Below are 24,859 nucleotides of genomic sequence, written 5' to 3'. Positions count from 1 at the left end.
GTATGCGTGGTTTTATGAATATGCTAATTAACCCCGCCTCCACCCACTCACTCGCACCAGCTCAGGATCCACGCGTTGACAATCACACGTTTACAAGGCAGTTTGTGAAATCAGAAACACGTTTTTCACTCCAGTTTTAAGGAGAAAATACTAATCAATGGTGTTGACTTATGAATTTGTTTTGAATTTGTATGAATGTTTGTTTTGTTAGTTTTTTCTTAGCGCATGTTAAAACACCACAAAGACATTTAAACTATATTAAAAGCTTGATCTTCACCACAGGGGAACTTTAAGTTTTTGGCTTAGTCACCTAGCTCTGTCTTGGCACATATTTAATCTTACTCATCCAATCAATTCAAATCATATCCCATCCTACAAAAAAATTGTGACATTATAGAAGTAAAATGGCTTGCGAGTTCAGTTTCATGTTCACTTTGGGATAAATGTGTCATACAAGGTGAATTGTGGATCAATTGCGACAGGCTGGAGACATGAATCAGATTGACTGTTTGGATGGCCTGCTCTATGGCTCGCCACTGAGAGGCATTTCCTAGACGATGACTGATCTGATAATTGTATTTCAGGACAGTAAGTGGAGTTATGACCCATACGATTTCCAGAAATTTAATTGGATCTCTTAAAAAAAAACAGAAATAATGATGGCTACAGCCATTTTGAGGAGCATATGCTTGAGACAGTAATTTGATGTTTGCAAATTGATTAAAGCGACTCTCATAATATGTGATTAATATCAAAGGACGGTTTTTAATTATGGACACAGCAATATTTTGCAAGGCGTAGCAAACTGAGGACACTGACTGTGCTGAGTGTGCAGGTCTGACAATCAGCTGAGAACATTTTATTAAATTATACGACAAAAATTAGTCTATGTAAAAGTTCAATTTGTACTTGCGCCATGCATGAAAGAGCTTTTTCAGGTTTAATGGTAGATTTTCTATGGATAACTTCAACTGAAGCTCATGATCGTTTCAAATGAAACAATTCCTCCTTTTAAGTGTTCTTCAGATGTTGTGATATTGAAATTCTCATGCGTTTGGATGTTCGTCTGGACTTCCTCTTTCTTGGTTGTGTGATATGCACTTAGATGTTCTAGATGCCTCAACCGTTTCCATCTCAAATGTTCTCCAAGGTGAAGGGAAAGCCAGCACTTCAAACGATGAACACCACAGACCTCTCTAAATCATTTCTGCAGGTCAGGCTTTCAGAATCGGATCTCTGTTTCCATTCACTATTCATCAGTAGCTGATGTTAAATGATGGTGTCATGCAGGAATATAGGAGAATGTCAGTTGCCTGGTCTACTGGAAGGGAGCATGGATTTTAAATGAAGATTCATTTCACACTGATGCGCACCATGTGAACACACACACACACACACACAATGTTGAGTTTTCATGTTTTATGGGAACATAACTCATGGTTTATTCCATAGACAATGATTTTTATATTGTACGAACTGTATTTTCTATCCCCTAACCTTAAACCTACACATCATGAAAATAAAAGAAAAGAAAACCTGCACATCACAGACAAATTTCTGCATTTTTACATGTTCAAAAAACATAATTTAGTCTGATTTATAAGCTGATTTCCTCATGGGGACCAAAAAATTTCCCTATAAAAACAAGGATTTCAGATATTTGGACGTGTACACACACACACACACACACACACACACACACACACACACACACACACACACACACACACATTAAATTGATATTGACTACAATTATTAATAATTATAATCCCATATCCACTTGGATATAAAATAAATGCTTTCTTAATGTCTCTGAATATAAGCATTTTGAAAGAAAATAATTTGCATGCAGTATGTCAATCACAGCTTTTTGTCTAAAAGTAATAGTTTTTAGACTATTTGGTATATTTTTAGTCACAACGTAGAAACCATATTTATGGAATGTGATTTAAAAGCGTGATGTTTACCGCTGGAATAAACGTGTATATGTATGTATGTATGTATGCATGTGTGTGTGTATATATATATATATATATATATATATATATATATATATATATATATATATATATAATATACTTTATTATTTAGCATTCAAAGAGATTTGTTTTGCTTATTTGTTGATGTCAAGATTAATAAAGAAGCACCAAAATCCTGCTGGCTGCTGCCAGACTGTATAAGACTATATTAATGTTGTGTGTCACGGACAGCACTGATATAAATCTAATGCTAATAATAAAACGCACTAAGTCTTATCATATATATGTTTAGATTTTTTTTAACTGTTATGTTTTTCCAAAAATTGTGGCAAAAAGTCTAAATATATTATGAATGTGAACCAGGCAACAAATGTTCTCTTTTAATCACTGTATTCGACGAAGGTCAGAATAAATGAGGAGAAGCATTGTGATAAAAAGTAATATTTCTCTGTCAAAGATATATTTATCAGAGGTCATCTGAGAAAACAGTACCTAATTTGCATTGTTACTCTTATTGGGATTGTGTGAGAAACACATTAGTTTATTTCAAGTGGTGCAGTGTTACAGCTTAAAACTAGAGGGAGCCGCTGAGTCAATAACCGTTTCCATCATGACTCACTTCATCAATGACACTGAGGCTTGCTAGCAGAGCTCTGAAATGCTTGGGCCTCTATTGAAAAACAGTAAGAGTTCTTTGCTAAAAAAAAAAAAAAGTCCTGCTAGATTATTTAACCACAAGACGTAGCACAAGAGCCTCGGGGGAAATGAAGCACTTGGTTGAAAGTGGCCAGGTAGCAACTAGTTAGCATTTGTGTGACTTGCCATTGATTTATGATAGCAGGAGGAAAGGTCTTTTTTTAGTGTATATGTGAGGAGGTAAGTGGGCGATGCGGCACAAGACCAGTTCATATGCAATACATCACTGTCATTTGAAATGCAGACATTGACATTAGCATGTGACATGCTAATTAGCAAAGTTACTGTCTATAAAATCATTAAAATATACAAAATCACTTGGAACCTGCCAAAAAATGGTATTTGGCCAGAATGGTTGATGAGTCAATTAGTTTTTGAAATGAAGTGTTTTGATTACATTAAACACTTTGTTCCTGCAACAAAGTGTCTGAAGCTTATTAGTAAGATAATACACTGTAATATTCAAGCTGTAACATAAGTATACAAATTCAAATCATAAAAATTCACTAATTCAAAAGACTAATAAATACATAATATAATTCAGGGCTATTTTCTCAAGACTAGATGTGCTGAATACCATTATATTACGAGCTGCAAAGAGCGGGGTTTTTTTCCAACGGTGATCAATGTATTCAGACATCTTGGGCTGATTTTAAGACAGCGTGTCAAGTTCTGCAGCTCTTCAAGCGCACTCAGTGTCCAAATTCGGTCATAAATTTGTATTCACTCATTCAGTAGATTACATCAGTTGAGTAATGTAAGAAATTAATGGAGACTGAAGGGGTCACTTGCGCTATGCTCGCCGCCATTTTTGTGTCCGACATGGTAATAAACACAGCACATTCTAGATGAGACTATTTTGCGGAAAAAAAAATTACTGGTTGTGCTCCAATTGTGTCTTAAAATTTGCGATGCCAATGTAATATTACAACTTATATATCCAAAAGTGAAGATTAAACTAAGTTATGTGCTAATTACAATGTCTAAGCTGTAGATGCACTCTTCCCACAACAACCAAACCCAGATAATTATGTTTTTCTTACAATAGTGTCCTCATTATAATGTTATGTATAATATTCCAATAATCATGGCAACGGATGCTGTATTGGTAGGTCTACGAATATCCTAGCCACCGGACTAGCCTTTTTTTTTTATCGAAGGAGACACAGGTGTGTCTAATGACAAGGAAATCTCCTTATATTTGGGAGTGTCTGAGGTGTTTCTGGATGATTCTCCTTCATATCCGCTTCAAGGTCTTGATAAATTGTGGCATTTCTGTTGTTTAGAATCCAGTATTCACGTAATTGTTTTATAAGTTTAATAAAGAACTCTGTCTCTTCTGTCCAAACATACTGTCCTTTTTTATAGAATGATTTACTTTTATTTACGGCAGGGGACCTGTAAATGCGGAAAAAAAACATTTGCATTGCAGTTTAGCGGAATATTACTTTTTCGAATTGCCTGAAAAATCACCTCATGCAAAAGCGTAAAAACTTTTTAATGATTTATGGGATATGTTTTCTTGCAAAATGTGCATATTTTCCATTGGCGTATTGTCTATTTGCACAATTTAAAGAGTAATGGAAACGCGGCTACGGATTTGTATATCTAAAAAGTGTTTCATCTGAACAAATTATTAGCAAAGCTGCCACCATAGTAGCTGGTCCTTCTTTTCTATACTTCCAGACATGACAAAAACAATCAATATAATAAAAATGGTATTATCATGCATTGGCATGGATGCTAATTTAGTTATCGGCTATCTTTATAGTCATCACCCTTGGTGAACCCTTTACTGGGTTGACTTTGATTTGTTTGTACACTTTTCAGCCCTGATGTTTTTTTTTTTGTGTACATATGTAAATGTGCTTGATATATATGTTAGTGTATATTTTATATGCTATCTTATAGTTTTTACATTCCAGTGAATGCAAGTTCATCCTTTCAACTATAATGTGCCAAAAGCGAGAGGAAAAAAAAATAGAATTTGCTGCCATGGGGCCATTTCCTACGATTGATACCAGTCTATTCAGTGGCACAGTGCCATGGTGATCAAGCCGTATGCCGCTGAGATTAGCTTAGAGTTAATAAGAGCGATCAGGAGGGGTAATTTACCTCTCTAATGGCTTGGGCCCTCTGAAAGGGCATGATAGCTGCTATGCCTGTGTGTGTTTGGCAGTCTTCCTGCTGCCTGCTTGGCTCTCCTCAACTCTGGCCTTATCAAAGGGAAAAACTGTCACTCCAATAAACAAGGAATTTGCCCCAGCCGACCGAAACGCTTTGCTGCATACGCGAACAAGCGGCTTTTTATTTTTTATTTTTCTCTCTCTGTCACACAAAAAGTCTAGGCTCAAAGTGATTTAGATTGGCTAATTTGCAAACAAGAGCATGCAAAGTGTGTGTATTTGTCTGCGTTTTGGACTCTATATCTATTACGCAAGTCATTTTTGTTTTATTTGTTCCTCAGCGAGTGTTAAAGCAGTGCTTGTTAACTGGTTTATAACTTCAAATTACTTGCATTCTTTGCTCAGTTAATCAGCTCTGATGCCTGGAAATGTCTTTATTCCGTAAACAAACACACACACACACATCACCAACATGTCCGTTAGGCCAGAAACACATTAAGGATGCAAGGATGCAAATGCTTGGAAAAACAACAAATACTTAACATAAATGGGGCTGTGCCACCGTTTACTGAGTAGCACCAGCGGTGGTCAGCCAAACAGTTTTTTGTTGTTGTTGTATGTGAATGCTGTTTTACGTGGATATTAGGACACGAGTGACGCACAATGCTTTATTTACAAAATAAATAATAGGTCCGCAATTAAATGTTAACTCGCAGCTATGAAAACATAACATTCGTGCCGAACGAAAGAGGTAGACATTGTGAGGTGAGAAAAATTTAATCTTTGCGTTTTATGATCTAGTCGCCCGATTTTCCATGTATTTAACAATAGGCTTATTCCATTTTATTCTACTGGACATGGAATCTCTTATTTATTTTCCCAAATCTTGAGAGACGCAAATTAAGTCTCTCCTTCGGAATGAATGTTATGTTTCCATGGATGCAAGGTAACGTTTAATTGCGACCCTATTATTTATTTTGTAAATAAAGCACTGGTGCTCTACCATCAGCACAGCCTTAAACATAAATGTATTTGTTTTTTATGGGTTTATGTAAATTAAGACCCATCAAAAATGACTGAATGTCATGGAAAGAAATTCTGCTGAAAGTGTGGGAACTTTCTAAGTACATAGTGTGGTTTGTCTGAAATCCTAAGAGGACATGGTCATGCGCATTCTGAATCATAATTCTGAATGCTGTTTAAACATCTGAGTATTTGTACTGAACTGTTCATAACTTCAACCACACAATCCCAATTTCCATGTAGAAACTATTTATCAGCATTTTATTTGTTTTTGAATCTAAAACTATGTCAGATTGTCAGATGGTTGTTAATCATTGAGCTGTTTATCATAATTTCACTAAATAATGCAGCATACAACAAAACAGTTTAATAAGCTTAATGTAGTTGCTTTGCTGTGCTTAATTTGCAATTAGCTATATGCAAACACAGCTGATGGGTTCAGCTTCCGCTCTAAACATACAAGCACAAGAGTTTTAACATGAGCGATTGCATCCGAGAGGAAGTTAAAAGGGCTTTGCGTCAGTTGAAATGATCAGTGTGGCCTTCGCAATGCAAACATGGTGAGAATCGATTTTCGACTTTGAGCAAACAGCCCAGGCTCTATGCATTCTACACATGTAACCCCCCGGTTTGCCTCTAAATTATTGACGAGCGATACCCAGAACACACCGCCGCACCCATACTGAGCAGATCTCCCTCGCTTTTGGCACCTCAGCGTCCCGTTGGCAGGTTAGAGGGAGGCTGCGGGTAAACGTCTGTTTATATTGCGGCCATCTTGACAGAGTTTGTGTCTGCGGCGTGGATGTGTGTGTGTGTGTGTGTGTGTGTGTTTGTCTGCTGCGTCTCTCGTTCACGTAAAAGGTCAGGTGTAGGTGGCTGTGCCTGGTGTTGCTCGCCCATCATTCTCCTTACACGGCTTCTCATTAATTTGGCCACTTCCCCAGAGTGTGGCGAGACTCTTAAGGTATTAGCGCCGATCCTAGCTCACTTCTGACTCATCTGGCATGCTGAGTTCACTGCCAAAACTCACTTATCTACAGCAAGAGAAAGGGAAAGAGAAAGGGATAGAAGCAATGCTAGGTAGTAACTGATTATATGTTATCTGGATTACATAATCAAATTCCAATAATTAAATACTTGGATTACATGATGTTTTACGAGACTCATAATCAGACTACAGTTTATTTTATTTGATTAATCATTACTTCAATTTTTAATTAAATGTTAAGTGTTAATTCAATTGCTGTCTATGGAGGGGTCAGAGAGCTCTCGGATTTCATCAAAAATATCTTAATTTGTGTTCTGAAGATAAATGGAACAACATGGGGATATCATTTTTAATGAGAGAATTTTAATTTTTGGGTGAACTAATCCTTTTAACATTCACAAAATGGCAGTACAATTTACAGAATACATTTTTCTAAAAATGTCCTTTCTAAAGTCTTCCAATTTAGTGGAATTACACACAAGCGCGCGTGTGTGTGTGTGTGTCCCATGCTAGAAATGTTTTTGTTAGAATGCGCATTGGACTGATTACAAGCTACAGGCAAAACAAATGAAAAATGTACATTTTGGTTTAATTTGAAGTTTTCACAAAAATGAGTTCATTAAGCCCTTGCCCAATGCTCCAAATATTAATTAAACATCTAAAATTATCTTTATTTGTACATTTTTTGAGAGGTGTGCCTTCCTAAATATTTCCTTTGTTTTAATAATCCATAATAAAAATTTCAATTTAAAAAAAATAATAATAATTTGACGACTGCCGCTTCCCCTCAGCACAAGTTTGGTATTGTATTTAAATCCAACATTTCAACTTTGTGATTATTCATAGCATTCTCAATGGCATGAGTCTTAACCAATGAAATATGGTTTTCAAACTCATGCTGATGTAAACAAAACAATATTACTTGTGCTGACTGAAAGATCTGACACGTGCAAAGACGCCTCAGACAGCACCCAATCCGGATATACACATACACACAAAATTACAGTATTTCAAAATATCTGTCTTTACAAGTATTCACACAAACATTATCCATTATGTCTTAAGTCAGTGTAAACATCTGATGTGTAACATTATATCCGTGAATTACAGTAGGTCTTTAGGCTCAATGTTTGTCTCAATGTTACACAATTGGGAAAAAAAGATATTTGGTTTTGACTTGGTCTGTGTCAAATTCGGTGTTATTACCAGGGATGTTAAGGTATAGTTGCTAGGTGATTTTGTTTTGAAACCTTTAAAAAACTTTAACTAGATTTTTCTCAAAATTGTCTTTGCTGAGTAGCACATTCATTTTTATTGTCAAATATTGTACAAGATTATCCTGTTCAAATCAATGTGAAAATTGAGTTACTTCAAAAGTAATCCGAAAGTAATCAAAAAGTAGTGTGATTATATTACGTTAAATGTGTAATGTAATAGATTGCGCTATTATCTACAATTTCCTTGATGTAATGTGGTAATGGTCAACAACTTGTAAGTAGTCTACCCAGTACTGGATGAAGGTATCGCATAAGATAAAAGATGCAGTCCTAACATACTTAACAGACATACATAAGTGTGCAGGCTCTACATGGCTTGAGCGGCGGTGATGCACCGTGTGCCTGTGAGGTTGTGGCAATCACTTGTAATGAATCGTCTCTAATGGAGATTGGGCTGCAGACTAACGGGGATCAATCTCACCAGACCGAGGTTGCAGTGAATGAAGGGCTCATGGGGATTCGCTGCCGCTCTTTCTCAGGGGAAGCGTGCAGCGTTCACACGCTAATAACATGCTTGAGCGAGCAGGTGCAGCTGCTTCTTGCAGAAATAATCTGTAATCATTATGTTGTTATGAAAGGCGTAATCTGACAGAAAACTGAATGTTGAAACAGGCAAGGTTAAAGACTTTATTTGGACAAGAATCAATATGATATGGCGAAAAAGACTTGTAATCATGACTGTTTTCATGTTGTTTGAGTGTTCATCTAATAAGTGCGCATAGTTTATGCATAATGTCTTCATTGGATTTCTTTTATTATCTTAAGATTTTAGGTTGAAATGTACATACTGTAGATAGATAGATAGATAGATAGATAGATAGATGGATAGATGGATAGATGGATGGATGGATGGATGGATGGATGGATGGATGGATGGATGGATGGATGGATGGATGGTATTCTATAAAATGTCTAGTTTATTTCAAGTCATTTATTTTATATAATGAAAATATATTATGGATGCTTTGGTTTGAATTTGATGGAAACATAGATGAGCAGATAAAAGCTTCACAAGCTTGCTTGTTTTGGCTTCACCTGTGAGTGAAGCGCTGAAGAAACACGGGGACGCTGCAGATTTATTGATTTTGTTAACCTGCAGTAATCCACAGCTCATTGAACCACTGGGTCAGGACTTTGGGCTATTGCAGGGGTTTGTGTGCCTAGAAAAGCGTGAACGTTTCAATGCCTGTGCGGTGTTTGTTTACTGGTGGCAGAAAAGATTGTTAGTGTCAAGTTTTCCATTAACTGTTATTTCTGGAACAATGCATTATATGAGTAGAGAGTTTGTGCACAGCGGGAAGTGTGCAATAACATTGTGGTGTCAATGCAGATTCATTTTGGGACCTGACTCAATGCTACTTTTAGGAAAGATTTCAGCAAAAGTGTTTCAAAAGGCTGCAAATACAGAGGCAACACAAGATATTTGGGCACTAAAGTCTCACTTAATGTAGCTACATTAAAAAATATCAAACTAAGTGGCACCTGCAAACAAATAATGCTAAAAAACAAATTCATAAACCTTTAGCTTTACATCAGAATTGTTGATTTTGTCTTCCATTTAGTTTTTTGTCTTGTCCATTTCATATTTGTATTTTTGTTCCTTTTTAAATGTTGATTTTGTTGTCTATTATTGTTTATGTTGATTTTGTGTTGTTTCATTTTGGTGTTTTTTTTTTGTTTTTGAAATGTTGTCTATTGTTTTTGTGTGTTTTTTCATTGACTTCGTATTTTACGTTATTTCGCATTTTAAATTAGTAACATTCATGTATTCCAATTGTTCGCAGAGCAAATGCAGTAAGGTCACTTGCAAAATGGCTCTAGAATCAAGAGACAAGTCTGTGAATGCTGTTTGACAGCCCCCATCAATCAGTCTGTCAATCATAAATCTCAAAAGCCAATATCAAATGTTTTTTCACCCCGCAGGGCTTGCAGACAGGGACGCGGGAGCTGGAGGAGATGGGAATGAAGTTCAGCCAGAGTCTTCTCACCCTCAGGAGGAACTCCATCCATTATAACCGCCGTCTGATCCACCACGCGCCTGCCCTGCTGGACCTGGACGACAGGCTGCTCGACCACAAATCCAATACGTGAGTTAAGATATTTTGACCTCACACACATCTCAGGCTTCAAAACTCGTCAAAATAGACCACAATAAAAAGGTTTTCTAAATCAAAGGTTTATACGAATACCGCAGAGTCTAATTAGACACATGGCCTTAAACAAAATGTTAAAAACACAGGATATGAGAATCATTGTTTAAAAATAGGAATATTAATTTGAAATATAAATATTTTTATTCTGCTATATACAAATTACTTTTATCATTTGAAATTAGCATACTAACAGACACTCTTTTTTTGTTAGTAGATGCACATTCAGCTGGCCTTGTGGGATTTATATTCGATAACTATAATTGTCTAACTATATTATGATACCGATTCGGTGGAGAAAAATGAAAATAAGAGCTAGATGTGCATTTCCTAAAGGAATACCAGTGCAGACCCACAGCAGCAAAAAAAAGTTTTTATTAAAATTAACATTGAAACATTAGGGAAAACATTATAGAGGGAGAGAGGATTTGATTGAGGTTCTGCATGGTTCGCTTTTTTAATAAACTACTTGAACCTTATGTTTGATAACTTACTAAACTTATTTTGTTACTTATTTTACTCATTTTAAACTTTTTTGATTAAACCTTAGATACAGAAAAGCTATACATCATATTTTCCATTCATCACAAAGGCACATGCAATTGTTTTATATTTTGCTTTGCAAGAATTATTTTTATAACTTATATCATTTGATTAGACTTTTACATGGCTACTTTTAAATGGCTGCCAATTAAGCCTCAGTGTAAATCAATGGAATAATAAACAGTTTTATCTTAAATTAGTAAACATTTGTGAAAACTACACATGCATAAATGTAAGGTTGAAATGATCTACAAAACAACGTGTAGATGGAGTATATTAGGTGGTTTTAAGCATAATTAATTGCAGAAAAGTGTGATGTGATTAAGAACTAGATTTACATGTCATTTATAGACATTTATATGTACTAAAGGAAATATATTGCAAGAGAGCAAATATTGAAGTTTTGGGTAAATTTAAAGGGGTCATAACTGCATTGTTTTATAATGTTTCCTGTGATGCACGTATAATGTTAGTATTATTTTTACATAAAAGGGTCATAATTTAGAAATAAAAGGGTACTGTGAGACTTCAGTGTAAAAGACGCCCACTGCTGTGATTGGCTAACATATTAGCATATGAAATAACTAAGCATTACATGTGGAACTCTCTCAAACTGTTAGCATGTTTTTACCATTACAGCTCTCAAGGTTAACTAATTGTGAATAGTTTTTTTAGATTATGGTATGAAAGGTTGCAGTGATGAGCATTGTAGCAGATCACAGACATGCTGAGCACATGAATGCGTCAATCTCGTCATTGCAACTCGATTTCTGCACGCAGGCTTTCATCATAACTAACAGTGCAAACACAATGTAAATAAGAGATTTGAAGATGATAACGTTTTGGCTAGTCTGTTCAACAGCTCCAGTGATGGAAAGGGAGCTTACTTAGATTGCTTTTTACATATAATTTAATCACAGTTTAAATAACAAATAGATTTAATCTTACTAAGAGAAACCATGTTAGGCAAGGTTTATTTATATAGCACATTTCAAACACAATGGTAATTCAAAGTGAACAGAAACAGAAAACAGTTGTAAAGAGAATTTTAAAAAAAGGAAGAATAAAGTGATACCCAATTCTCTAAATTCGGTGTACCCCTATCTGAGATGGAAGAGATGAAGCAGGTTCACAATGTCTCAGAAATGAAATGTACAGAATACTCAGCTGAGACATTCACACTGTTGATATTACTAACATTAGGATCCTCTGGAAGGTAATGTTATTTGTAGTCCAGTGATTGTGTATCGCTCTTCTCTGCTCATCATCTCACTAACATGCCTGTGGGCAGGACCAAAGTTGCAATGATGAAGTAGGCATTGAGTTTCTTCTGCAGAGGCCCTCTTTCACCTGTCAAAGATTCAACAATGAGTCGTTATATGGGCTTGTTACAATAAAAGCTGTAACAATGAAGTTTTCAGTTCTGAAACTTTTAATATATATATTCTTATAGTATAATGACCTCATGTGTCAAAAGCTCAAGGATAATTTGATTTCTCAGTTCATGAGGATTTGATGCCGCATCAGAGGTGTTGTGTTGTTGTCATGACTTGCTTGTCTTATTTTCTGTCTGCAGCTTGTGTAGATGGTTAATTATTTGAGAATTCAGTATGCAAGGAAGACAACCAATTGCAATCAGTATGCAAATAGAACAATGACGTGATCACTGTTTGATTAGTACTGTAAAAATAGAATGAGGGATATTTGTGCAATGCCGCCTTCTGAGCCCTATACCACGTTATGATATGAAATTATTCCCAAAGTGACCTTGTTAGTGCCTTTTAACAGTCATATTCCAGAGTTGCTGTTGCCAAGTGAGGCAGCCATTTTACTTTGGCTTTTTAAATATGATCTCAAGCTATGAGATGTGGACAGAGACCCATTCAAAGTGCATCAGCTCCCTTTCAAGTTTTCAATTTACCACTAAAGGGGTTTCCTGGGAGCACTGCCACTTTTCTCTGTTTTCCTTTCGTCTCTCCAACTCCCTTCTTCTTTACACACACTCTTTTCTCTCACTCTCCCTCTATTTTCCATTCCCCAGCATCCTCAAGTTAAAATTCACTTAGAGACTTGATTTCTGTCATGGAATGAAATGGACCAAAGCTGAGCTATTGATTTATGCGAAGTTCAATTAAATCCCTTTTGTGTGCATTTTGAATTGTTACATCTTGTCCACACAGACCGCTCAGTGTTCTGAGGAGATTATCCCAACCCTCTCTCTTCTCCAGGATTTCACGGCGTTCCTATTGTTCCCCTTTTCTTCTTTTTCCCTTTACTGAAAAGAAAACTGTAAACTTGACTGGTCCTACCCGAGAGTATTGCATAACTCAGTTATGCGCAACTGCAGAATTCTGCTTATGAGCCATGTCTGCTTTAGCTGAGCTCTTCTTAGATGGATGTAAGATGTAGCTCATCCTTCTTTTACTTCATAGTCAAACAAATACAACCCTTGAAAAATCATGTTTTAAAAAAAAACATTATTGTTCAGTTGGGCCATCCATCCATCCATATATCAGCCAATATTTATTTATGTATCATTTATTTATTTTTTATTCTTATTTTGACGGTTATTTTTTAGCTGTAACAACCCCATGACCCAACATAGGACAAGGAGCTTGGTAAATGGATGGATGAATGTTTGTTTAATATGTATTATTTTATATTTATTAAATAAATATTTCTCAGATCTCACAAGGGATCTTTCATACTTGCGATGGCTAAATTCACTTGTAGCATTTATAAAACCGTGGTAAAAAACCGAGGTACGTATTGAACCGTTGGCTAACTGTATCGTTGCATCCCATATATATATAAAAACTAGACAACATGTATAACATTTTAATATAAGCCATTTTACAATTACAGGCAATAATTAACATGAAAATATTTATTAGCAGAAAAGAGATGATCCAAAAGAACCTCTTTTGAAAGTAAAATTGCTAATAAAGACACAAAATAAGGAAAAGGTCAGTCGTATTTTAGGGTTAGAGTTTAGTCAGTGTGTGAGAAATGTTTTGGTCCCCATGAGGAAAACAACTTAAAAATCATTGACTGAAGTGATATTTGAAAATGTGAACATTTTCTGTTATTGGTAGGGTTTAGAGGATAAAACATACAGTTTGGTCAGTATAAAAAATCTTTTTTCTAATGAAAGTCCCCAAATGTGGGGACATTCTTTTTTCGGTCCCCATGAGAAAATCGTTTATACATCAAACAGAATTATGCTTTTTCAAAATGTAAAAATGCAGGTCTTTTATGATTGGCTAGGGTTAGGGGATAGAATATAGTTTGTACAGAATAAAAATCACGTCTATGGAAAGTCCTCATAAAACCTAACATGCGCATATATGTGAGGGAGAGAGAGCGAGAGTGCACGTCTCTATTAAGGATGTCTTTTCTGCTTTAAAGTCTGTAGTGATTTGATCAGTTTCTTTTGACAGCCAACACAGCAGATGACAACAGATGGATATCACTTTCCACTCAAAGGCAGTGACCGCCAGCTTTACAGCTCTAGTCGTGCTTTTATGTGAGTCAGTCCAGGACAGCCGGCTCTACTGACGCCACGCATCCAAAATCATTCCAGACAAAGTCATGGTGATGGTTAATTCACCTCAAGCCCCAGACACAAAAGAGAAGCGAGCGCTTCAGAGCTGACAGGAAGCCCTTTTTGTTTGTGACTCCTCTGTGAGGGAAACAATTCGCATTCAAATGGATGCTATTTTCCTGCCCAACACTTCCGAATAAAAAGTAGCCAGACAGAACACTCAATACCTGCTAGATGTCAAATGAAGCCCCGTGGCTCGCATGAACACTCTGGCTTTCTTCATATTCAAGTCTATTATATCTTTTGTGTCAAAAGTTCAGCTTTTTAGTTTTAAAAAAAAGTCCACAGAATTGATTTTCTAATAATAAAGCATGACTTTTTTTTTAATAGATTCGGATATAGGCTTCTATCAAAGGCTGAGCGTCGAAATGAAAAAGTTTCATTTCTGTGTCTGACCCCAATTTTAGTCTCTTTAGAAAAGCTTCCTGATGACGTCACTTAACAGCAAGTGTTTTCTTATCTAATGAACGAAAGACGTCTAAGAAGCCGTTTTGATGCCGGACCCCTCAGATGATGACAAGATCCCTAAAAAACGGCTTTGAACGTCTCCACACCTTTCATGACATCTTATATTACAGCTTGACACATTTGTTCAGTTCTTTCATTACGCAGTTTGGAAATGAGTCCCCACAGTATGTTCTGGCTCTATTTCTTTTCTTCCCCCACATCAGAGCGGTTCGCCAAAGCCTCAAAGTTAAAAGCTTAGTCAACCATGAAACGCATTCAGTTGTGAGACAAAAGGGGATCTTTAGAAGTGTAAACAAACAAACAGATGGGCAAGAACAAGAAATAACGCTAATAATAACAACAGCAATTGATTATAATAATCTTAAATATTTCCTTGACAATTCTAGCTGATTTTGTATGCCAATTGGCCCGTTTCATCCATTTGCAATTGTCCTCAGATTCACCCAGAACCTTCAGCTATTCCAACAATGAAAATTGAGGCAACTTGTGAAACTTATTCCATCAGAAGTTACCACAAACTACATTAACTTGTTAATCCACTCTGAAATGATGGTCGCCCTTCAGGAAACTGAAGAAGGTTGAACCTGCCAGTTAGCTTGCTTCATTTCAATTTATTTAGAGCATTTAAGTCTTTAGAGAGAAATAGGCGCATATCACACTGCTTTCCAAAGCAGTGTTCAATTTTTTATTTTTCAGAAGCAGGATCAGTTTATGAGCTTACATATTTTTTACCATATTGGGTCAGTTTTCTTATTTTTGTGCTGGGATTCACTCTTGATATCCCAGGTATTCCTCCTCTTAATTTTGTAATCCTGAAGAGTGCTGACACATTTATTGGTCATAGGTTCATGACAATAGCATTTTTGTACAACTAATCTGTTGTTAAATACATACATACATACATATATACACACACAAACCTACACCTAAAGGATTATTAGGAACACCATACTAATACTGTGTTTGACAGAACTACCTTAATTCTACCTAGCATTGGTTCAAGAAGGTGCTGAATAGGGATGGGACGATACACTTAAACTCACGATACGATCCACCTCGATATGCCAGGGTTACGATACATCACGATATCAATTTATTTATTTATTTTCCAAATCTGTGATTTTTTTTTTACCACCTAAGTAATGTACTTAAACGAAAGGTAGGATTTTTCTCTTTTTTTGCATTTTGGTTCTATGTTGTTTAAAAATAAAAGGATAATTTTTAGAAGTCCGCGACCACATCTTAAACAGGGGTGCCAATAATTGTGGAGGGCACTGTAGGGATGTCAATTGATTAAAATATTGAATCGCGATTAACTGCATGATTGTCATGAGTTCACTCGCGATTAATCGCAATTTAATCGCACCTTTTTAGCAATTGTAAATGTATCTTAAATTAAGTTTAAATTAAGTTTTTAATACTCTAATCAACATAGGTATGGACAAATATGCATGCTTTATGCAAATGTACATTTATTATTAGTGAAACCATACTTATTCAATAATAATCAATACAGCATGAAGACTAGACATATCAAAGGTCATAGATATGTTTATCTAAGAAATTGTTCATGTCTCTTAAGCCTAAACTTAAAAATAATGAGTAAGTAGTGATTTCTCTCATTTTAACAATATAAAGGGAGTTTTTACACTGGCAGTTTAATTCAGAACAGGGCAAAGTTCGTATGAAAAATTGTTAATGTGTACCAGTGAGCGAACCAGAACAACATATTCTGGAGGAGGGCCATATTACACGAGTAGGAATATAGTGCGGCCCCTTTAAGAGATCCGCATTCCCTATTGAACTGCCGGTATTTTGCGTGTGCGCGCCGAACTGGGCCGCGATTCACGTGGACAGTGTGAAGAACACGGACAACTCGGGAGCGCGCTTGTTCAGGAAAGTAACCTGTGCATTTGTTTTAGCCGATTGTAATGTATTTAGTTCAATAAAACACGTGTTCTGTAAGCGGGGTGATGGTGTTAATGATTTACCTCAGATATGAGCGAGAGTGAGCTGCAGTGCATCGCGCTCAGACTGCAGAGAATGTGCTCAGTGAAAAAACGCTTTTCTTTCTGGAGTCTAATAAAAGTTAAACAGAAAATATGGTAGTTTATGTAGGCAATAACTGCATTTTTGGTTTAGAATATTAATGCTAATGTCAACCATTTTCTTTCCCTATTAATGTTTGCTGCTACATCCTTTGTCTGACTGCTCTCACTTTTTCCAACTACGGGCTATGCCTCAGATCAAACAGAAAATGCGCGCTGCGTTTTCTTATGTCTGCCCCATACACACACACACACACACACACATATAATACACTAAATTATTTATATACTACGCAAATCATGCAGCAGTGCCATCTATCTTAATTTCGCGACCCATTTTTCTTGACCTCGATGCGTTTCGTCACGTTTTGTATCGCGATATTTTGTCAAACGATATTTCGTCCCATCCCTAGTGCTGAAAGGAAATTTAATGTTGGCCCATATTGATAGGATAGCATCTTGCAGTTGATGGCGATTTGTGGGATGCACATCCAGGGCATGAAGCTCCTGTTCCACCACATCCCAAAGATGCTCTATTGTGTTGACATCTGGTGACTGTGGGGGCCATTTTAGTACAGTGAACTCATTGTCATGTTAAAGAAACCAGTTTGAAATGATTTGAGCTTTGTGACATGGTGCATTATCCTGCTGGAAGTAGCCATCAGAGGATAGCTACATGGTGGTCATAAAGAGATTGACATGGTCAGAAACAATGCTCAGGTAGGCCGTGGCATTTAAACCATGCCCAATTGCCACTTAGGGACCTAAAGTGTGCAAAGAAAACATCCCCCACACCATTACACCACCAGCAGCCTGCAGAGTGGTTACAAGGCATGATGGATCCATATTCTCATTCAGTTTACACCAAATTCTGACTCTACCATCTGAATGTCTCAACAGAAATCAAGACTCATCAGACCAGCAACATTTTTCAACTGTCCAATTTTAGTGAGCTTGTGCAAATTGTAGCCTCTTTTTCCTATTTGTAGTGGAGATGAGTGGTAACTGGTGGGGTCTTCTGCTGTTGTAGCCCATCCTCCTCAAGGTTGTGCCTGTTATGGCTTCACAAATGTTTTGCTCCACACCTCGGTTGTAATGAGAGGTTATTTCAGTCAAAGTTGCTCTTCTATCGGCTTGAATCAGTCGGCCCATTCTCCTCTGACCTCTAGCATCAACAAGGCATTTTCGCCCACAGGACTGCCGCATACTGGATGTTTTTCCCTTTTGACAACATTCTTTGTAAACCCTAGAAATGGTTGTGCGTGAAAATCCCAGTAACTGAGCAGATTGGGAAATACTCAGACCGGCCCGTCTGGCACCAACAACCATGCCACACTCATAAGTTGATTAAATCACCTTTCTTTCCCATTCTGACATTCAGTTTGGAGGACAGGAGATTGTCTTGACCAGGACCACACCCCTACATGCATTGAAGCACCTGCCATGTGATTGGTTGATTAGATAATTGCATTAATGAGAAATTGAATAGGTGTTCCTTATAATCCTTTAGGTTTGTGTGTATAATTTTTTAATTTTTTGCCTGCTATGTAATGCTAATTAATATTTTAAAAAAATTAGATGTTTAATTACATATTGCATATTTAATTTATAGTATACATACACACACACACTGTCAGGTGTCAGTAGTTCATTTTTTGCACTCATTTTACAATAACTTCAATTAACTTTTACTTTAGCCCCTTTATTTATCCATGAAATGGAATCTTAAGAATTAATTTCTATATATTCCACCAAAATCACTGAACCGATCAACCGCAGGGAAGCTCCGCTAATTGCTCTGCTTCTCTAAAAGTTTGCCAGAACTTCATATTGTTAAGTTGTACGTTTAATTATGATTGCGCAATTGGACAGACCCTCCAAAAGAATCATTATTAGCATACTTAAAATTCACAGCTGCTGTTCGCCGTGTTACAGTCCCCGCATGAACAGGCTTGATAGCAGGATGTGTTGTAAAATGAAACTACCTTTGCACATCTTTTACTAGCATGCGTTCAGACGCTGAGACAGAGAAGGGAGCGGTAGATAAGAGCTTGAAAAGTGGCCTGCAAACAGCTTTTGAGTGGCGTTGATTTTAATGCCTTCTAGGAGATATTTGCTGGCAGATCTCTTATGAGGTGTCTGTAATAGTTTGTGAGAGTACACACTGTAAACAAGAGCTGCGTATCCTTGTGCAGCGATGGCCGTCTCCCAGGAGAGAGCTGATTGAATCGCTGTCCCCTGCAGTCACGCAGACACGAACACTCCCTCGCCTGACATGCGGCACGCAGCTTGCCCCTTCTAATCTGCAAATGAAATTATTTCCGGAACTTTGGACTCATTTTTTTTACTCAGTAATTTCTCCTGAGAGCCTGACATTTTGTTTAGGGTAGACAATTTATGGTGGCTTTTTTTTTATAATGCATTCCATTGATTTAAGTCTTAACTTTTTTTTTTTTTTTTACATTTGTCATTTAAATAGTGTTTTTTGTTTTTTATAGTTAGTGCCACAAATAAAAATAATAATAATTATTATTATTATTTTTATTTTATTTAAATAATTAAATCTTAAAATAATTGTACTAAAATTACTACATTTAAATATTAATATATACACTAGTACATTACATGTATTAGTAGGCCTATATTATTATAATGTATATTGTTAATTATAGTAAATACAATTAGTTTTGCTAGCTTGAACAGGTATAAATCAGACCTTTATTTTTAATTGCTAATGCCAAAAATATTATTATTAATTTAAAATAATTCAATCCTTAAATAATTAAAAATGTTAATATATATTAATATACAGGGTTTGTACAAGGTGTTAAAGTGCTTGAAGTACTCGAATTTGACTTTTCATGAAAAGGTACTTTAAGTTATTGAAAGACAAATGTGTGAAATTAGTGTTTAATTTTAATTAAAAAAAATATTGTCATGTAATATTAATGCTCCAGCCCATCTGATATAGATATGGAGCCATTTCTCATGACTATGAGTGTGATATTGCTCATTTAAATATATGTTTGTATTTGATACAGCTTTTGTTCCTCGGGTCAATCTTATATTCATGAGAAGAAAAATCAGCGATAGCTTTGTCACAGTATATTTCAATAGTTAAATATAGTTTAACTATATTACACGAGTAGGAATATAGTTTGCAATAGTTAAAAGTTACCAGTCATTGTGCTGCACTTCATTCATACTTTTGTGTTTCATTCGTTTATTTGTATTTATCCATTTACCTTTTTTAGATTTTGAAAGATAAAATATATTCTTTGGGTGAGATCTCTGATTGTAGTCCTTGAAAACTAACAAAGCAGTGCTTAAAGTCCTGCAATTTCATTCACAGTATCTGTACAAAGTCCCTAAATATAATGTATTTACTAGTATATAATAATTATATATATATATATATATATATATATATATATATATATATATATATATATATATATATATATATATATAATCATTTATTTTGCTTAATCAGTCAAATTATTATTTTAGTTAATCAGTCAAATCTTCTTGACTGACTTTTGACGGCAGTCCTTTGTTAGTCAGTGTCATAATTCTGTAATCATGATATTTTGAGAAGTACATCCTTATTATCCGTACTAACTGCCAACTCATAAGTAGTTTATGGATGTGAAACAGTAATCTATTGTGAGTAGTTTATGATATTTTATTTTATTTGGAGCAGGTCTTTACCAGGGCATTTAAGAAGCAATTACAGGGTATATGCAGGGATCCTGAAGTTAATTTCAAGACCTTTTTAAGACTTTTTAAAGACCTTCTCAAAATATTTTAAGACCTCATCGCACTTCAAGTTCTAATCGGCAACAAACCTTTAATAAACAGCTGTAGTCGAATGTAGACTTAAAATCTCTATCGTAGGCCAATTTTGTATCGTTTATATTGCTTATCTGTTTTACAACGTATGGAGGGCGACACATCACCTAACTGCGCATTTCGCAAAATGCGTGACGTCACCCTTAGACGGCGCTCACCAGGGATGGAGATTAACTTTCTTCAAAGTCTACCACTCAATGTTTTTACCAGCCACTTTTTTGTTTTTAACAAATTAATACTACAAGCTCTACAATACTTTTACAACAGCTCTACAACAGTTTATTTAATCTCAAGTCTCAATGAAATACTGACATTTTCACGATGATTTGTGCTCTTTTATGGCTTCCAGTTTTATGGTTTTTAGTCCCAACAATGAAACTATTCGTTCTGGCATCTTTGAAGCGTGTTGACAACACACCGAGCAGAACATTGTCAGTAGGGATGCACCGAAATCAAAATTCTTGGCCGAAACCAAAAAAGAAGAAACCAAAGCCGAAAACCGAAAAATAAAATTCAAACTAGAATGTTTAACTCGACCTCACTCATGTGTTCATTAAATAATAATGTTCAGGCCTACTGGCCTGCAGAAAGGTACAGAAATTGAATAAAGTAATCAAATGTAAAATAACTGCATATTTAACTGTTTAAATGAAAGATTAATCCTTATTAAACTTACAAAAGCTATTCAATCAAGAGCATTGTTTAATGTCAAACTAACTATAAGGACATCACTCAGGCAGCAGTGAAGGCTACTGCGCCTTTAAGACCTGACGCAGGGATATGCTCTTCTTTCTCGACTGTGCATACCTCTTAAGGCATATTCAGACTATGTCTGCTAGGATACTCATCAAGATGGACATGTTGACATACCTCTTGTGTGAGTTTGTCTGTTTAAGTGCAAGACTTGAAAGAGAACTTAATATTTGCGCGCTGTGAGACGAGCGCGCGCTCTCGGATGATGCACAGCATCAGATCTTCTCTCAGCGCGCGCGCTTCTCACAGCGCGTCTTCACGCGAGTGATGACGGAGAAAACGACTGGTCATATGCGCACATACGGCAGCACTCGCATGCATTGAACAACGTTTACAAAGAGGTGAAACAGCTCAGTGGGTGAAGCGAGTTTACCCGCCACAACTCAAAATCAGCCGCATTTGGCTGGTGGCGGTGCTAATTTCCATCCCTGGCGCGCGCGCTTCGAGCCGATCTCAGACGGAGCGCCCCGTTGTTTTTTAATACTTATGGGGATGAAAAATATATTCATAAATACTTTTTGGAGTCAAACTCTTTTGAGAAAGCTTGAGCAAAATACTTTCAAAATTTAAGACTTTATAAAGCCGTGATAAGACTTTTTAATACTTTATAAGGGTCTTAATTTTCCCAAAATTGATTTATCACCTTTTAAGACTTTTCAAGACCCCGCGGATACCCTGAATTACATGAAGTGTGGTTTTGTACATCTCTCTCCAGATATAACTCATTTTTAAGTGTATTTAAATCGTGGTTCTGCATTCTAATGAGCTAAAATATCAGAAATGTCATTAACACGAGGTATCTTGTACTTATAAACTGCATTATAGTAGAAAGATGACTGAAGTAAGTGACCAAAATTGTATCTGTCCTTACCACAATGTACAGACAAACTTATTTATGAGAAAGAATGACAAAAGCAGTTTGTTTTTCGTTTCTTATAAATCTTTTTATTTAGGGAAGGTTATAAGTAATTCAAATCTTATGTTGCTCAACAAATCAATACTTTTCATTACTATTACGATTCATTAAAGATAGACACCGATGTAATGCAGAGATTTGCATTCACTCATTTTGCAGATTCTTCTGTCCACACACGCAACTTAACATAAGGAAACCAATCATATACGCTGTGAAATGGTTAAATGTTTTTGTTGTCTGTTTTTAAAAAAATATATATTATTAAATAACTGCTGTAAAAAAATAATAATAATAACAATAATAATATTCCATTGAATAACTAGCCAATATGCCAGCTGAATTTAGCCCCGCCCACAACATTTGAGTTTCAGGAAATTTGGTCTGGACTAGGGCTGCACGATTTGGGTAAAATATATTTTAATGATTATTATTTTTTACAAATGAAAAGTGTATATAACATTGTGTTTATATATTAATATGACTAATAATAATAATTATTATTATTACTGCTAAAAAATAATAAATTGTCTGCCTCATTCTGTGATAAGAAGCCACATCAGCTCACAAACACTCGACTGATGATATGAAGTGAGTTAAAACATTTTATTAAACGTTGACTTTTGTTTCTCAGAGCGGAAGTCGTCATAGTTGGGTTAACTTTTATAGCGGCAAATGAGAGAATACATTAAATATATTTTAAATAGGTCCCCATTTGCTCAAATAACAAAAGAAAAACGCAATGGTGATTTCACAACGTTTAAAACGAGGGGGGAAAAGAGTGAGATTCATAACGGCAGTGAAAATAGAGAAATGTTATTTTTACCATCACTCCCATAGACGCTCTATTATGGTGCGATTGACCAGTATTCGCGTCCGGTGTGAACACCCTCACAGCAGCGGTAAGTTGTTTTTTGTGATTTGATGCAAAAGTAATATAATACAAAATATTAGTGCTATAAATGTACATACAATTAAAACAAATGAAAATACAAAACATTTTTTACAAAACATAGTATTTATGATATTATTAAGACTCATAAATTAGTATTTGGACTTTTGTAAATATTCGCTAAACCTTTACAATAAGGTATCATTTGTTAACATTAGATAATGCATTAACTTACACAAACTTACAATATTTTGACAGCATTTTTTAATCTTTGTTATTGTTAGTTAATAAAAATGTTCATGTAAGTTCACAGTGCATTACCAATTTTTCCAATTACCACTCGTAAAAATCCATTAGTAAATGCTGAGGTAAGTGTTGTTCACTGTTAACTAATGTTAATAAATAAAATAAAAATGCAAGTGTTACCAAATTTTCAAACATATTATTGTAGCAGTGTTTATAGTGGCATATCTCTGTGAGTGTAGTATTAATAAAGTTTTGATGGTGGCATCAAAGTTTAGTTGGAGTACACAGAAATGAAGTTGCCGAAACGAAAATTGGCCAAATCAACTTTATAGCACAATCCGCAGTCCATGAATATAGTGATTTGAATGCATCTTGAGCTTGTGTCAGAACAGCAGCTTCGTGTATGAATGAGCTGGCCAGTTTATTTCATTGCTTTTGCTTTTTGATTTGAATAGAGCAAAAATGTCTTCTCCGGCCCTACTGAAGCTGAGGTTCTCTTCTCACTGCAAAATTAGGCTTTTAAAATTCAAGCTGCTAAGACTCTTTAATAAACAAGCGAGGGGAGAATTCTAATGACCCGTGGATTGTTCTTGGTCAGGAGGTGATGGTGGGAGCAGATCGGCCCCCGTCTTTGACTTCCATTGTGTTTTGATTGTTGATTCTGATTGCTCTGGAATTTGTCGATGGGATGACACAGATAATTCGATCGAGATTGCATATAATTACAAAACTAACAAAAGGTTTCTCTGCTATTGTACATGCACAATAGACAAGCCATGGGAGAGTAAATGAGGCAATGACTCGTGTAAATAAAATATTTGTGGTTGAATTACATAAATCTCATTTTAGGTCTGACAATCTAACAAGAATTCCACTCTTACATGTTTCCAAAACTTCTCCAGCTTTTCTTATATATATATATATATATATATATATATATATATATATATATATATATATATATATATATATATATATATATATATATATATATACACACATATACATATACATATACATATACATACATACACACACGTGTTGGAACCATTGTGCCTTAAATGCCTAAAAATGTTCATGTAAGTTTACAGTGCATTAATGTTAACAGATACCATTTTTGATCTTCAAAATGTACTATTCAATGCTGAGATTAATAAGTTATATTTTATAATATATTAAAACACAAAACTGTTATTTTAAATTGTAATATTTCACAATTTTACTGTATGTATAATCAAATAAGTGCAGCCTTAATGAGCATAAGACTTTTTTCAAAAACATTCAAATCTTACCATATTTTT

The 24,859-nt window shown here is 35.5% G+C and overlaps 1 protein-coding gene and 1 long non-coding RNA gene across 5 annotated transcripts in view; one reads left to right on the top strand and one right to left on the bottom strand.

The window, feature by feature from the left end:
- LOC137065088 (cytosolic carboxypeptidase 4) overlaps positions 1 to 24,859 on the top strand; it is a 217,664-nt gene that overhangs the window by 181,293 nt on the left and 11,512 nt on the right. For all 3 annotated transcript variants that reach the window (XM_067436651.1, XM_067436653.1, XM_067436652.1), the window contains exon 23: positions 10,013 to 10,176. In XM_067436651.1, coding sequence (XP_067292752.1) covers positions 10,013 to 10,176 — 164 coding nt within the window. The remainder of the gene's footprint in view (positions 1 to 10,012; positions 10,177 to 24,859) is intronic.
- The window catches only part of LOC137065089 (uncharacterized), a 91,802-nt gene continuing 77,885 nt past the window's right edge, over positions 10,943 to 24,859 (bottom strand). For both annotated transcript variants that reach the window (XR_010901591.1, XR_010901589.1), the window contains exon 3: positions 10,943 to 12,132. This is a non-coding gene — a long non-coding RNA (uncharacterized lncRNA). The remainder of the gene's footprint in view (positions 12,133 to 24,859) is intronic.

Source organism: Pseudorasbora parva, chromosome 25 (assembly GCF_024679245.1).
Source record: "Pseudorasbora parva isolate DD20220531a chromosome 25, ASM2467924v1, whole genome shotgun sequence".
NCBI classification, from domain to species: domain Eukaryota; kingdom Metazoa; phylum Chordata; class Actinopteri; order Cypriniformes; family Gobionidae; genus Pseudorasbora; species Pseudorasbora parva.
The sequence above is the reverse complement of the archived record's forward strand: the minus strand, read 5'-3'. Positions and strand labels throughout refer to the sequence as shown.